Source organism: Syzygium oleosum, unplaced genomic scaffold, assembly GCF_021117445.2.
Source record: "Syzygium oleosum isolate NSW1041296 unplaced genomic scaffold, Sole_v2.1 Sole_v2.09, whole genome shotgun sequence".
NCBI lineage: Eukaryota > Viridiplantae > Streptophyta > Magnoliopsida > Myrtales > Myrtaceae > Syzygium > Syzygium oleosum.
The window spans coordinates 9,931,038-9,947,397 of record NW_026607493.1 but is presented as its reverse complement, the minus strand read 5'-3'; the positions used below and the strand labels follow the sequence as shown (position 1 = coordinate 9,947,397).

The following is a 16,360-nucleotide window of genomic DNA, read 5'->3' as shown; positions in this document are numbered from 1 at the left end:
GAATACACATAAGTTGTACAATTTCATCTTCTGCATATCTTATCAGTACCCATTTTGTCAAATTTTAAATGCTTGCAGTGTTTGTTTAATTACTTTACTACAAGGTCAATATATTTAATCAAGAATTTTCCTAAGTTCTCTATTATTGAATAAAATACTCGTGTATGAGTAGGGCGGTCGAGAGAGCTCATTCATATATCTATTTTTGTAATTAAATAGGTAGATGTAGAAAACAGCAACGCATGTGCATTTCCTATGGCAAACATTTTCTCCTAAACGGAATTTGTCGTTTTCAAGACCAGAAACTCATGTGCGGGTGTTATTTCAAGAAAATGGAGTGCCATGTTACACCCGACTGTCCCTCTTTGGATACTCATCCAGTCTGAATATATACCATATTAAAAAAAAGTAATTCCAAATTAAACAGTGATTAAGCGTCAGAATACGTACGTGCTCTAAAGTACTCATTGCAGAAAGAAAGAAGAAGAAAATAGTACAAGTTTATGTAAAATACAAGTTTATGTGCACCACCTGCGCTGAATACGACTCACGATTGCCGGTGATTACTGTTCTTGCACGTATGGTCGACAGTTTTTACATCTTACATGTGATTCATATCACATCAGATAAATTTATTTTTAGAAAAGAACAGGTGCATGAACAAGAAACTAGTGCCCTCGACTCAAGAAACCGCCCATGCTTTGCTTACTGAGTTAAAGTCAGCTTGCTTGGAAACTGGACGTGGGGAGATCCAAAAAAGCCTTGGAGTGTGGTAAAAGAATGTCATTAAACAAATATGGGTGCATGTATGTAGGGCTGTTCCCCATGCACGGCTACCCTCTCTCTGACTACCCATCTTTCTCTCTCTAGATGTCCCTATAAAAAGCCGGAGGCATATGGTTGTTCGAAGCATACTATATTTGAGCGAGTTCTGAATACTTTCAGGTGAGGGAAGGAGGGAGAGAGAGAGGGAGAAAAGATGGTTTCTAGAGTGGAAGAGGCCATGAAGAGAAAGCAGCAGCAGCAACAGCAGCAGCACAAGGGCAGAGAGTGTAATCATCCGCAGCAAAACCACCAGCAACTGATGCAGTGCAACAAAGGGAAGGCCTCCAAGTTCAAGAGGAGCTCTTCCAATCTCGAAGAAGACGGGGCTTCCTCCGCCATTCTCTTGCTCGCTTGCATCGCCTGTACTCCTCCCTTTTAATTGACATGTATATAGAGTTGTTGTTGTTGTGGTTGTAAGTATACGTACGCGAAACACATTATGTTAGCTAGTGTGAGAGATGAAATAATTGTCCTCTACTTGGTAACTTTCGTTGCTTCATGTACCATGTACCTTCCATTAGCATTATTCCTTCCCTGATTAATTCTGCATAAGAGATGCCATCTTTCAATAGTGATTTTTTTATCTTTATGGTCACCTTCCTTCAGATCACTTCTCTTCATTGTACAAAACTAGATAGTTGATACTCTCTTCATCCAAGAGAAAGGTCAATACTCAGCAGTCCATCATTGCAGATGCAAAGCCGACATCTCACCACCAAAGTAAATGCATAAGTTACATGAAAAGATCACATGACATGATTTGATCAGGCAGGTTCTGGTTTGTGCATGAAGTATTCATCCAATATTTACTCTGTAAATTACTTCTGAGCAAAAAATCCAATATAAAACGATTTTTTGGCCATGACAGTGACACTGCCAAAATGCCAAGGAAGAAGAGCAGGCTCAGGCCGGACTTAGCATAGCAATTGACCCCACGTTGACCAGTGATGGCCCCCCTGTTGAGCTTCTTTTCACTTTTCATTTTTTTTCCCTAAAGGTTCAGTGTCCTCGTCCTGGCAGTGATCCTCTTAATTTATCTAATAAATAATCCCTTAAACCAAGTCTAATGATAAGTCTAAATCAGTTCGTAGTTTGTATCTAAATAGTTCATAATTTGTATCGAAATGCGAATCGACAAGTCCCATTCACAAACGAGACAGCCGAGTCGTGATAATTGCATTTGACATATGAAATGGCCCAGGAAAAAAAGGGGATAGATCCTAAAATATCATTATGAGAATGGAATATGCATTTTCCTCACTGACTTATCCATTAGTATTTCTGTACTTGTTCGGCTTTACTTCTGTAAATTGTCGCATTCCTTCAACTAAAAGTTCTTTTCTATGGTTTTTAGTGTGTTCCCGTGGTAACATCCAAGGAACAAGAGATTAAGTGCAAGGTCTGGTTTTTGTACTTTCGCAATCTCAGGGAGTTTCAAACGCAACTCTAACATAAAAATGGAATGATCATTGGATCATCGATATAGACTCCAAAGGAAGTCCAAGAAAATCACAACAAAAGAGAGCAAAAGACTTAGTTGATACCGTCGAATTCAGAATGGAGACCTAGTTCATCGCTTAATCCAATGCTCTGATGACCCGCAATCAACAATTCAATGCCTATATCAACTCTGCATTTCGAAGCATCAAAGCTTCCCCTTTCCTCGTTTAGCTTTGAAACCACAAGAGATGGATGTGATAAAAATTAAGATCAAATCAAAAGACACCATAAGACCATCTTCTCCAACGCCTCATAGCCTCAGACACTTGAAACTCTCTCTCCTAGATCAGCTCTCTCCTCCAGAATATGTCCCGATGATCTTTTACTATGCTGACATTGATGATGGTACCAGACTTCGAGCTCAAGCCAAGATCGGTTGCCTCAAGAAATCCTTATCGGAGGCCCTGGCCGAGTTCTACCTGCTTGCGGGGAAAGTCAGAGACAACCAATTCGTGGAGTGCAACGACTACGGGCCGAGTTCATCGAGGCCGAAGTGAACTGTCCCCTCTTGGAGATCTTAAGACTGCCAAAGGTCGAGTTATTAGATCAATTACTTCCTCGTGATTACCACATTGCAAGATCGTCATCCACAGAATTCCAATTAGCAGTCCAAGTAAATGCTTTTACCTGTGGAGGATTGGCCATCGGCTTCTGCACATTGCATAAGCTTATTGATGGGGTCACATTCACTTCACTAGTAAATGCTTGGGCTGCTAAGTCTAGAGGTTCTGGTGACCATTTGTCTCCCACCTTTGTCCGGCCGCAGTTGTTCCCGCAAAAAGACTTGTCAGGCTTATTGCCCACGCTAGACATACCAAAAGACAAGTGCATTACAAAAATATTCGTGTTCAATGGCTGTAAGATCGCTTCGCTGAGAGAAAATCACGAGCCGCTTTCGCGGGGACCGTCCTAGTCGCAATGAGGTGATCTCCGCGCTTATCTGGAAGTGTGCTATGGATGCGTCTAGCGCAAGATTGGGTTCCTTTGTTTCATCTGTTTTGACACAGACAGTGAATTTGCGAGCCAGGATCGATCCGCCACTCTCAGAATCTTGTGCTGGCAATCTCCTTTGGCTGGCAATGGCACCTGGTAGTGATCAGATAGGATTGCACGACTTGGTGAAAGAGATCAGGAAGTCAATAAAGAAATTTGACAGAGAACATGTTCGGAAAATGCAGGGCGAAAGCGGTTTTCCCCTCATCTTCGAGTCTCTCAAACAGATAGTCGAGTTGGTTTCGGCGAACATGGACATATACAGATTCACTAGCCTAGGGAAATTCCAGTTATACAAAGCTGATTTCGGTTGGGGGAAGCCGGTCTGGGTGAGCAGCGCTGGGCTGATCTTCAAGAACGTCGTCGTCCTGATGGAATCGAGATACGGCGATGGAATTGAAGCTTCGGTGACCATGGAAGAAAAAGATACGGGTGTTTTTGAGAGGAACCAAGAGCTGCTTGCATTTGCTTCAGCAACTGAGAGCCCTTCCTGTCCGCTACCGAATTCTCGCCTTTGAGTTCTTCAATTCGAAGAATTACCTCGTTAACAATTGGCAAACCCTGAGTTCCCATCCGAATAAATCTCATCTGAATCACCTCCCCGAATCCTCACGCGCAACACAGAAATGAAGATAATAGAAATGAAAACTCACTTTAGCCGTGGACTAGAACGTGTGTGAGAATGAATTGAAAGCGATTGTAATGAGGCAAACACTCGGAGGAAGCTGCGAAATAAAGTTGCAAATTCTTAAAAATTCAAGAACGTATTTGCCGCAATTTCATTTTCGTCCCCCAAATTCTGTCTGCCGAAGCACAATCCAGTTCTACCCTAGTCTTTGATGCATTCCTCTGCTCTCTTTCAAAAATCTATTGACTACATGCATTTCTCGATGAATGCGCAGTGTCCGGTTTCTTTTTGTATAACGCGATGACAGAGTGGATCATACGTCACGTCGGGGAATTCTCCTTGACTAGGCTCGCGTGTAAGTTCAAAAATTTTAACTTCTGTTCTTGTTGGATACTCGAGCCAATGAATATGCCTGCATAGGCTGTGATGAACAAAGCTCCCAGCATGGCCAATGATCCTTCAGATAATTAACAATGCAACGCACGCAATGACGTACTCGACTCGTTCCAGGTATTGTAGCGCGGAAGAATTTTCGCTGCCGTCCTCACGCGAGTTCTGTACTATCTTGATGTTGTCTTCCGACCCAGCACAGCACTAGTGCATGTGCGCGCAGGAACCAGAATCTGAGACCCGGCGGCCTCTTGCTGGGGGGTACTCATCATTCCTAGTGATCCTTAATCAAAGGTTAGACTCTGCAAAAACCTGGTATTCATCAGATGATCGATGCTCGGGATACAACCATCGGCCTAATTGCTTGTATTCGAATTTTTAAATATTTTAAGAAAATAAATCTTTTTACTTTATTTTTCGTTGATCTCGTTTTTCTTTTTTTTCCTTCTTCCTCCTCCGCCTTACAACCTCGAGCCACTCGAGCTCGTCTGTGGCCGTCCACCACCGATACTCACGGTTTGCGGAGGAAGAGGAAATAAAAAAGGAAAGAAAAAAAAATAAAAATTCTAACCAAAAGAAAAATAATTTCAAAACATTCGATTTTTAAAAAATTCCAGAAAAATATAAATTTATGATTTTTAAAAAAAACGTCGATTTTTTATTTCTATAAGCAATAAGTGGATACAAATTAAAAATTTTCCAAACAATATACCGTTTTCCTTAGAAAATATTTTCCAACTAACTTTACGTTTTCAAAAAGAAAGCACCTTCAGATTATGCAAAAACCCAGTATTCATCGTATGATCGATACTCGAGATACAAACATCGGCCTAATGGATGCTGCTGATCATTATACTTTGTAGGCGAAATCTAAAAGTTCAGAAAGAACGAATTGGCTCCAGGGTACAGAACCAGAGGTGGAAGAGATATTGCCACCGAAAAGCGGGGAAGAAACAAGGATGCAATCCAAAAAAAAAAAATTCCGAGGAATCTCGAAGAGAATATGATTGATCGAAGCATTTTCCCCTTTTCACACGGCATGCCCGGCTTACAAGGCGACAACTAATAAAAACCAATTTTTTTTTCCAGATTATTTTTGTGTTTGGTGTGTTTCGTTTCTTTTCTTGGCCACTTTCTTGTGGTGCTCTTGTGCCTAGGAACATTCGACCCGAACAAGAAACTACTTGGGACATGTCAAAAATCCAAACTATATAAGTTGTCCATGGCCGGTGTTGCACTCTTTCAGAGCTTCATTGAATATCTTCTGAGAAGAAGAGGAAGAAGAAGCAGCAGCAGCAATAGGGATAGATGGCTCATGTTCCTATTCAGGTCCCTAATGAGTTGTACCTTAACATAGACGACCTTACCATCGACTCTGTGAGTTGTCTCAAGCTCACTTCTCCTTCTCCGTCGTCCTTGACTCGCTACCTCTCCACGAGCTCGAGCTCGATCGATCATGAGGGCATGCTCGCGTGTTGTGACCGGGAAGAGGAAGAAGAGGCCAGAGGCCAGAAGAGGCTCAAGAGGAATTACAGTTTCGCCGAATCAATCGGGAGCAACAGCCCTGGAGCTTATACCAGCGGTTTCAGCAGTGGCCGGATCAGCCGGTGCAGCAGCACGAGCAGCCTCGACACCCTCCCAAGGCTCCACATCCGCGACCACATACGGACGTACTCGCAGCAGTATCTCGCGGCGGAGGCTGTCGAGGAGGCGGCGGCAGCCTCCATCATCAGCGTTGGAGAGGAGGATGGGTCTGCCGACGGGATGAGGCTCGTCCAGCTGCTCGTCGCGTGCGCTGAGGCCGTGGCTTGCCGCGACAAGTCGCACGCATCATCGCTGCTGTCGGAGCTCCGGTCTCGGGCCCTCGTGTTTGGTACCTCGTTCCAGCGAGTGGCCTCGTGCTTCGTCCAGGGCCTGGCTGACCGACTGTCCCTGCTCCAGCCGCTCGGCACGTCGGGCTTCGTCTCGCCGGGGGCGGCGGCAGCAGCAGCTGGGGCCGCAGCCTTCGGTGAGAAGGAGGAGGCCTTGCGGCTGGCCTACGAGATCTGCCCGTACATACAGTTCGGCCACTTCGTGGCGAACACATCAATATTGGAAGCCTTTGAGGGAGAGAGTTACGTCCACGTGGTAGACTTGGGGCTGTCCCTGGGCCTGCCATGTGGGTACCAGTGGCGGCGGCTAATCCAGAGCCTCGCGGGCCGCCACGGCCAACCACCGCGCCGCCTCCGCATCACTGCCATCGGACTCAGCGCCAAGAAGTTTCGCTCCATCGGGGACGAGCTCGGCACCTACGCGCTCAAGTTCAGGATCAATCTGGAGTTCTCTGTGGTGGAGACCAATCTGGAGAATCTGCGGGCTGAAGACATCAAAATCTGTGAAGGTGAAGTGCTTGCTGTGAACAGCATTCTTCAGCTGCATTGTGTTGTCAAAGAGAGCAGAGGAGCTCTGAACTCTGTGCTTCAAATGATTCATGAATTGTCACCCAAAGTTCTGGTCCTGGTAGAGCAAGATTCGAGCCACAATGGGCCTTTCTTTCTTGGGAGGTTCATGGAGGCTCTGCATTACTACTCTGCAATTTTCGACTCTCTGGACGCTATGTTGCCCAAGTACGACACCCGGAGGGCCAAGGTGGAGCAGTTCTACTACGCGGAGGAGATCAAGAACATAGTGAGCTGCGAGGGGCCAGCGAGGGTGGAGCGGCATGAGAGGGTGGACCAGTGGCGGCGGAGGATGAGCAGGGCCGGGTTCCAGTCGATGCCAATCAAGATGATGGCTCAGGCCAAGCAGTGGCTCGGCAAGAACAAGGTCTGTGTGGGCTACACTGTTGTTGAAGAGAAAGGGTGTCTTGTTCTGGGGTGGAACTCCAAGCCCATTGTGGCTGCTTCTTGCTGGAAATGCTAAGAACAGAACACCCCACCTTGAACCATGTTTGCTACGAGTGGCATTTTCCAGTAAAGTTCAAGGAACAGTTACAAAGTCCATGGGTTTCGCTTTCCGATGGAATATAAACATGGCTTCCCTCTCTTTTTTCTGTAATGACAATAATCGACGCCTGCTAAGCTACATGGGTTTGTAGCTGTGTCGTGATCCGGCGGGTGCGAACACCGGATTTGGATATAAATAAGTCGCGCTCGCATATGAGCTTGAGTGCGACCTCTTCCGGTGCTTTTAACAGATGAAATAATAAGACTATATGGAGGGACGATTTGTTTGGCATGTGAAGTTGTGAACACTCGTTGACCTTTGCAATGAAAGAAACACTGCTGTATAACACATGAGTTCCATCTTGAGGCCCAATTACAACGACAACCTATTCGCAGTTCTATCCAGCAGAAGATCGCACGGGAACACGCTGGTCGCATTCTGATTCGGGTACAGAGAAGAATTGCCCCTACGGAACGAATTATGTTTCAATGAGATTGTGCAGATTAGAGCAGTCCTCTCTCTAATTGGCATCGCAGTAAGAATGCAATTATGAACTTGATCTCCTCCAAGCAACTGTCATGTTGTTGAGAGACATTGGTGAATTGGATCTTTGTCCGCTAGGAACCGAACAGACAAGAAAGGGCATGACACGGAGTTCCCTGTTTTCTTGGCAAGCAGCAGTTGGAATTTCTCTTTGGACTTCGACGCGAGAGACCGAGCCAGCTCTTGTCTGGATTTCTTACAGAAAAGAACAACAGGAACAAGGTTAAAAGGAGGGTGTCTGTCTTCTTGCCGCAGGCGTATGTGCTTCGAAGATGCCATTGATAAAATAGCTTCGGGTTCTAGAATTCTAGTCTTGTGCAATTCGATGACTTCAGGATTCTACTCGCCAATGTGAATCAAGAACGAAGATTTAATTAAGATTTGCACCATTAGGGGTCGAATCTGGAAATTATATTTTGTTTTTGCCCCTCTAACGTGGAGCTTTTGGGAGTTGTGCTATGGAAATAGGGATAATGACACAAACAGTCCTTGAATTTTGGCCTTGATTTTTTAATTTGTTCAATCTAATCCTTGAACTTTAACTTAATGTTTAATGTGGTCCTTGAACTTTTAATTTGTTCTATGTGGTCCCTGAACTTTTGGTATATGTTCAATGTAGTCTCCGAACTTTATAAAAATGTTCGATATTATCCCTGAACTGGAATTAATGAAAAGACTACATTGAATATTTTCATATAATTCAAGGACCACATTGAATATGTATCAAAAGTTTATGGACCGTTTGTGTCATTTTCACTAATACTTTGCCGGTCCTACTCTCTATTGACTATATATTGGCAATTAGAAAGAAGGAAAAAAAAATCCACCAATTAAATAATAAATGTTTCGATGACACAATTAATCTATGCATCAACTAAGGTTAATACCACGAAAAACCTCAAACTAATACACCTATAACAAATTTACCCCGAACTAATTTTTTGACCACAAAAAATCCCCAACTGATATACTTATGATAAATTTACCCTCCGTTAAAGATAGAGATTTGATTGTGGGGGGAAACCATGAGAAATTTGAATTGATTTGTTTGAAATTGTGAAATTCATTTACCTCCAAACATCAATCATTCAACAAACATGGGAAAAGTACAATAGGACTTGGCAATTAGCAAAGCACATTATTGTCTCAAACTAGATCTTTAGAGGCAAAAGTACAATTGGAGGGTAAATTTATCACAAATATACTAGTTTGGAGTTTTTCGTGATATTAACTCTAAAGACTATGGCTATCGTAGATATGCTAAAGCCTATGGACCCTTGACCGCAGAATGTTTTATTTTATCTTATTTTCTTAAGAGGTAGGTAGATGCCACAGAAAAAAATGCAGGGACCTAATTGCAAAAGTCGCAATAAATTGAGGCTCTAACCTATTTTATAGGGAAAATTTCAATTAAGGACCCCAAATGGGGTTTTTTTCTCAAAAAATGACCTCAAGTGGACGTAGTGTTAAATAAAGTGCGAAGTGCGTCGAGTCTCAAATAGGAGCTGCGAAGTGTCAAATTAGTCTCAAGTAAGGATATGGGTTCGCCGGCCGGCGAGCACAGTTACTGTTCCGGCGATCGAAAAAGGGCAATTTCGTCTTCTTTTTTTTCCTTTTTCTGTTTTTTTTTCCTTTTCCTTTTCCTTTTCTTTTTCTATTTTTTTTTCTTCTCTTCCCTCCGCCGGCCATAGTCGAGGCCCGCGGAGGTCGACGGCCTCAGGCGGAGGCCGCCCTCGCTCGCCCAACCCAGTCGAGGGCCGCCCTCGCCGGCGTCGGGCGGGCGAGGGCGACCCTTGCCGGCGTCGGCGAGGACGAGGGCGAGGATTGCCCTCGCCGGATATGGCGAGGGTCACCCTCACCCACCCAGCCCAATTTTGGCTCGAGGGCCGCCTCGCGTATCCGCAAGGGCGGCGAGGTTGCCCTCGCCCGCCCAAACTCTGGGCCAAGGGCCACCCGACGCGGCGAGGGCGGCCTCGACCTCGCCCACCCAAGTGAGGGCAACCCTCGCCCTCGCTCGACGCCGGCAAGGGCAGCCCCTCCGCCAGCCCTGGCTATGGCCGGCGAAGGGAAGAGAAGAAAATAAAAATAAAAAAGGAAAAAAAACAGCAAAAGCAACAAAAAAAAAAAGATGAAACTGCCCTTTTCCGGTCGTTGGAACAGTAACCATGCCGGCCGATAAGTATTTGACTGGCTGGCGAACTCAGGCCCTTACTTGAGACTAATTAAGTACTTCGGATTCCTATTTGAGATTGATTGGGTACTTCAAGCCTTTATTTGACATTATATCTACTTGAAATCCTTTTTCAACAAAAAGACCCCGCTTGAGGTCTTTAATTGAAATTTTTCCTATTTTATATAACAGACCTCAAAGCTGAGCAAGCAGAGAGAGAGAGAGAGAGAGAATGGAGGGTGTAGTATTAGGAGGCGCGAGTAGCTGTGTCTTCTCGTCATCTCCAACAACCGCCGCGGGCGGAAGAGATGGAGTGGTCGTCTGCAGACCTCGGGCCGTCTTATCCTGCGCCCCTTACCCGCGCGCCTCCGCTCACCGCCGTCTCCGCCTGTCGCCGTTCCCGTCGACCTCGCACCTGTTCTGCCCTGCTGCCGCTCCTCGCGCTTCCCGCGGCCGCACCAGGCCTCGCATTTTCCTCCCTCATTTGGTCGCTTCCTCGGTCCGCTCTCTCTCTCTCTCTGTTTGTAGTATTGATTGCGCTAGAGTGCGAGTTCCAGGGCTTAGGAGCTTGTGTGTGTTTCTCGTTCTTGGGTGAATTGGGGGAAGAGATTCTGCAATTGACGCTCTAATTTCTCACGTCGGAAGTCAATATTTTACCGAATGCGCGATGACGTAGTGGCCGTTCGTTTCAATTTCTCTGCTTTGACCCGCTTTTTTGAAGGTTTGGTCTGTTTCTCTCTTATCTGCGTGCAGGAGCAAGTGGAAGAGACTTACATTATGATAAAGCCCGACGGTGTTCAACGCGGCCTGGTAAGCTTTCCCTCTTCTTCTCGCATCCCCCTGATTATGGAGAGTTGTCTGTTGTGTGGAGCCTATTCCATTTTGAATGTCGAGGTTGAATTTTCGGTCTCGCCTCAAGGAATGAAATCGGGTTTGTGTATGTGTGGTGTCCACGTAACGTAAAAACTTACCGGCGTTGCTTGTCTTCCGTTCTCTGGATTGCGGATTCGCGATAGGTCGGGGAAATAATTTCGAGGTTTGAGAGGAAAGGGTTCAAATTGACTGGCTTGAAGCTCTTCCGGTGCCCCAGAGAATTGGCTGAGGTTCTCATCTTGCATACCCTTTGGTTTTATTCCTCTCTCTTCTACTTGCCCGGAGCATCCAATACTTTCTATTGCCCATATTTGGCCCCTCTTTCAATTGTCTGTTGCCCTCATCACCAACCATGAAGATTTTGAAATAATTTCTCTTCTCTTGCATGGTTGAACCATCAAGAATACTTTGTTCATTCGTTTGTGATTTCAGGAACACTATAAAGATCTTCAGTCCAAGCCGTTCTTCCCTAAATTGATCGAGTATATCACATCTGGACCAGTCGTTTGTATGGTATGGTTTACGAATAACTCTCAAAGTTTCTGCTTGTTTGGCTTTTTGTTGGCAATTGGAGTCTCTTTTCTTTTCTTTTTTTATTTTCAAAAATTTCACTTGCTTCAAAAACTCATTATCAGCTGCCTAAGAACTTACTGGGCCTTCATGTTTGCAGGCTTGGGAGGGTGTTGGTGTTGTTGCCTCTGCACGAAAGTTAATAGGGTCAACAAATCCTCTTCAAGCTGAGCCTGGAACGATAAGAGGGGATCTTGCAGTGCAAACTGGAAGGTTGTTGTTTCACTTAGTAGTCTTAGTGAGCTTGTTTTCTTGGATGTCAATTGGTGTAAGATTTAATTGGTATTCTACTGTTGTTTATTAATCCACATTTATGCGTATTAAGTTTTAAGTCTACAACATTTTATTGTTCTGTCTCGACAGGAATGTGGTTCATGGCAGCGACAGCCCTGAGAATGGCCAACGTGAAATTGGTTCGTTCCATCAGACACTAGTATTATAAACTTAATAGATTGTTATCGGTTGCATGTGCCATCTTCACTTGAAATAATTTAATTTGAAGCGAGAAACTTGGATCTTGAGTCATAGAAACATCATTTAGGGTTAATGGGTGCACGGATATACTGATTCCTGTGTAGATGGTCTCCACATGATGATAATTCACATTCAATGAATGATGGAACATATGTATTTCAAGGTGTTTCAAAGATTCTATGGACCCGAGTATATTTATACTTGGCGACTGGTCAATGATGGGATGATCACGAACAATGTTGTCTTGTTTATTTAGGTAGTTTCCCCTTTATCTAGCCAAGGGGTCAAGGGTAATTGGAATCCATTTCCTTGACATCATAGTTTTTTTCTCTTTCATTGGAAAATTGGAAAACAGTATAGAGGATAATTTGACTGCTGCTCTAATATTGTTGTGTTGCCTTATCATGTGACGGGAGCTACTTTGTTGATTTTTCTTGTTACGAGTGTAGTTGCTGAGAAGTAATTACCTTTCTCCACAGCTCTTTGGTTCAAAGAAGGCGAATTGTGCCAATGGACACCTGCTCAAGCTTCATGGCTAAGGGAGTGATGAAATATTCATGCAATTCTAGAAGCTTTTTGGTTGACCACCTGTAATATCAAGATTGTATTCTTTGTCTGAGTTAATAGTGCTTAAATATCCGGATTACCTTGTAATCTGGGAGAGAAACTTGGAAAAACTTTTGTACCGCGGCTAGTGAGTCTGTCTTTGTTTATGACTTGGGGTTCCTCTCAAGCTGTCATAATGTGGAAAACCTGAATAACTGTATGACGTTGACTTTGGTTACGCAAGAATTTGTTTCATCAAAACTGAGGTATAAACTTGACAAACTGCAGCTATGTATGATCAAATTCCTGAGTTATGGAATCGACAACCATTGAGATATGAGCTCGTAACTTGATTTAACATTTTGGAGTGGAAACCAGACAAACAACAGATAATTCAATAACAATGATCAAGGATGGTATCAATGAGAAAACAACGATTGGAGGTCCAAAGCCACAAGGTGGTAAGGACATGGACCTCAATAAAAACATACCCAAGTTGCGATCAATTTCGATGAATTTAAATGTTAATAGATCTATGTGGAGGCCAAGTCCTTCCCGATAAGTTTGAAGAACATACCTGCATACGATAGAAAATTCAAAGAGTAAACTGGAACCATGATCTATTGCATGTCGAGAGACACGTTTCCAGTTTCGGCTATTTGGAATACTCGATGTGTATTCATACAGATTTAAAGGACAGAAAAGCATTTGTCACCGAACTCATAAGTCAGAAACTTTTTCATAGTGAACCCTGAAATTCTTCAAAACATAAGATAATCACAACAGACATATAGGCAATCGAATCCTGACGAAATGAGACTTTATTTAATACGACGGTACAAGATCACCTTCCCCTAAATATTATGCCAAGTGAGTGCAAGATTAAGTAAACAAGCACTTAAAGGAGTGGAATTTGCACCAAAAAGAAAAGGAAACTAGCACATATAACAGTATCGCTTTCATATCATCTTTATCAGCATGAAAATCTTTTGACCTCAAGGTTGTGTTTGTAAGTTTTACAAGTTAATACAAACTAATAGTGCTATGAAGCACACAGTTTGTGCATGAACATTACAAATAACACAAGACCACCAGTCTGAGTGATCAATCATAAAACTGTTATTGCTCAGGAGCCGACACATTCTTGTTCCATGTTTCCGAGAGATAGGTAATCACCAGGACTTGGGGGAACGATCGACGAACAATTAGTCTCCATCGTCACCATTTTGCTATTTGAAGAAGAATGCTGTGAGCTTTTGTATTTGGAAAACAGATGAAGAATCGATACATCATCGTTGCTTCGCTGTTTCGAGTTGACGATCGCATGAGCATCGCTGGTACTTGACAAGATACAGGCATCATTTACGGTTATCGGATTCTTTTCATGCAACAATGTGAGTTGCGAATGCGAAGGAATTGGACAACTACAGTCACACTCCATGGTCATCGTATCCTCACAGTTGGAGCTTCCTGCGGAGTAATCATGTGGCCGCACTAACTCACTCGTTGGCGATCCTTGGATTTGCTGAGAACCCTGTTTAAGCTTAAGAAGTGTTGCTTCTGCACCCAAAGAACAAAAAGAAATTTTTTTAGTAAACCTTCAGATTCAAGCTCCTCAAAAATTCCTTCCACTGCATTCAGCCCACATGATTACCAATTTTTTTCTAGTAACTCTCAGATTCGGCGTCGAAAATCCAACAAGCTTGCTTTTGTTTCAAAAAGTTAGTATACAAATTTAGTGTCTACTATGGAAAAATGAGGATGATCCATCTCCTTTCAAGTGTTCAGACAGACTACCAGAAGTGTGCAAATCCTATAAGAGACAGAAGAAAAGGTTCCTCTCTGCCGTGATTATCTCTATGCAGTCACTTCATGTCAAAACTCAGTGCTAGAGTCTAACAGTTTGGCAAGAGAGGCATCAAGTTCCGAAGAGATTTTATACTTCAGCAGTCTGGAGTGGAGCTATTCTCGCAATTCGGCGACAAGGCGAGGATCTAAAAGCGTTCCATGAACAATTTATAATGTGATGACAAGGGGGACACCGGAATTAGGCGGAAACAAAAAAAAAAAAACCCGTCACTGATCTCCACCATTGCGGAAGAGCTTCTGGGAGAAACGTCGCCGTCCAAATATCGCATCGTCCTCATCGATACACAACAAACCCATCAATCCGATGGATAGATTTGGGTACTCTCTAGACCGCGAGACATCGACAGAAAGCTAGATACAGAGATCCCCCCCAATTCTATCTAGTACAGGGTCCAAGAAGCGATTTCAAGATTCAATGGGGATCATCATCTTCCCCCACCCACACAGCTAATTCAATAATCCGCCGTAGCAATCAATTCAAGGGGAGCACACGGCGCGATTCGAATCCGAAAACGATCGGAGGAAGGAGAAAAGGCGGCGAAAATCAAGAGCAGGGTACCGTAGATGGAGAGAGGATCGTGCTTGAGAAGCTTGGCCGTCGACCTCTCCAAGCTATCCGGCGACGACGACGGCCCCCTCACTCTTCCCAACATCTCTCTCTCTCTCTCTCTGTGGAAACGCAGAAGAGAAGAAGGAGAAGAAGGCACTGACTGTGACAGGAGTGGAGAGGAGAGGAGAGAGAATTTATGGCGATTTGGGTCGCGGGAAATGATTTCAAGAGGAGCGCCAAGACGAAACGAAGAAGAAGGAGAGTAGGAGGACCAGAGACGCTTCCCCGATGTTGGGCCGGGCCCACCGGATTTTCAGCCCGTCGACCCATGTCTCGTTCCTAATTGGGCTTTCTAATGGGCCGGTCTAATTCGCCCCAACCTGCGGCCCATGTCCGCAAAATTTTTTTTTTTGGGGGGTGGGTCGGGACTTTACTTTTCGTACTTGAAAAGTCAATAAAACAATTATGTTAGGTGGATTTGCCACCGTGGCCGTTAGGATTAGTGATTGTTGACTAGGACCTTTTCCACGTGAATATCAACTTCCCATTAAGCAAAGTGATTTACGTTAATCCAATAGCTACAAAGGCACGAGTGACCACTATCATTAACTAATTATTTTCCGTGCATTGCGGTTAGTGACTTAACAACGTGGCACAAAGTAGGAATTGATAGGATTGTAGTTAGTAATATTCACACTCGATAAATAACTTTATTCACAAAAGGGTTATGTTAGCTTAACAGTTTTTTAAATTTTTTTTTTTTTTTTTTAAAAAATTATTTTATTTTTTAAATATTTATATGGAAAAAATTGACATGTGAAGATGTGCGAATCTCGGGTAATGGATTGTTAAGAGCACGCTAAGCCACAATGCGATAAGTTTTAACATGCAAAGTTTTCGCTTGGACCATATTTAGTAAAACATAGAGATTTGTTTTATTCCTACAAATTCTTGAATGAGTGCACCTTACGACAATTTATAATTATTATTATTTTTTAGTGATCCAAGACATCGTCGCAAAAAAACAAATTAACATGCACTAACATACATTTTAACTCTATATGTCATGCGACTGACGTGACCTAATTCTAATGACTTTGGACAAATGATTTATTTTTGAATGAAATTCGGAATTAAAAAAAATGCCTAAATTAACATGCAATCTATTCTAAAAAATAATTTAATCTATCCTAAAGTGACTTCTTTTTGGTATTTTTATGAAAATTCGAAATCAAGAATTACCCTAAAATGAACCATCGAGATCGGATAATATCTAAATTAAACTAGGAAATAATTACTCTAATTCCTAATTTAAATTAAAAAGTCATCCTATCGACTTATTCAAAGAAAGTTATTCTAAACCTATCCTAAACATGCATCATTATCTTCTAATAAAATCAATTCAAATCCTAACTAATCTTTTTTGGAATTTTCTTTTTAAAAGAAATAAATCAAATAGATAGATAATCACCACGATCCAAACCAAATTACGCAATCCACAGAT

General features: G+C 43.2%; 4 protein-coding genes across 4 annotated transcripts; 3 read left to right on the top strand and 1 right to left on the bottom strand.

Annotated features, from left to right (window-relative positions):
• Positions 1-3,278: 3,278 nt before the first annotated feature.
• Positions 3,279-3,836, top strand: LOC115692170 (stemmadenine O-acetyltransferase-like). Its single transcript, XM_030618934.2, has one exon. It carries the CDS (start codon positions 3,279-3,281, stop codon positions 3,834-3,836), a length of 558 nt encoding a protein of 185 aa, XP_030474794.2.
• A 1,576-nt stretch (positions 3,837-5,412) lies between these two features.
• Positions 5,413-7,552, top strand: LOC115661833 (GRAS family protein RAD1-like). Its single transcript, XM_030584034.2, has one exon. It carries the CDS (start codon positions 5,645-5,647, stop codon positions 7,235-7,237), a length of 1,593 nt encoding a protein of 530 aa, XP_030439894.2. The 5' UTR covers positions 5,413-5,644; the 3' UTR covers positions 7,238-7,552.
• A 2,631-nt stretch (positions 7,553-10,183) lies between these two features.
• Positions 10,184-12,657, top strand: LOC115662184 (nucleoside diphosphate kinase 2, chloroplastic). Its single transcript, XM_030584366.2, has 7 exons — positions 10,184-10,473; positions 10,728-10,784; positions 10,991-11,077; positions 11,280-11,360; positions 11,518-11,630; positions 11,781-11,830; positions 12,371-12,657. Exons 1-7 carry the CDS (start codon positions 10,207-10,209, stop codon positions 12,436-12,438), a joined length of 723 nt encoding a protein of 240 aa, XP_030440226.1. The 5' UTR covers positions 10,184-10,206; the 3' UTR covers positions 12,439-12,657.
• Positions 12,658-13,373: 716 nt separating this feature from the next.
• On the bottom strand, positions 13,374-15,044 carry LOC115662193 (uncharacterized). Its single transcript, XM_030584371.2, has 2 exons — positions 14,866-15,044; positions 13,374-13,997 (listed from the first exon to the last, which is right to left on the bottom strand). Exons 1-2 carry the CDS (start codon positions 14,957-14,959, stop codon positions 13,564-13,566), a joined length of 528 nt encoding a protein of 175 aa, XP_030440231.2. The 5' UTR covers positions 14,960-15,044; the 3' UTR covers positions 13,374-13,563.
• Between the last annotated feature and the right edge of the window lie 1,316 nt (positions 15,045-16,360).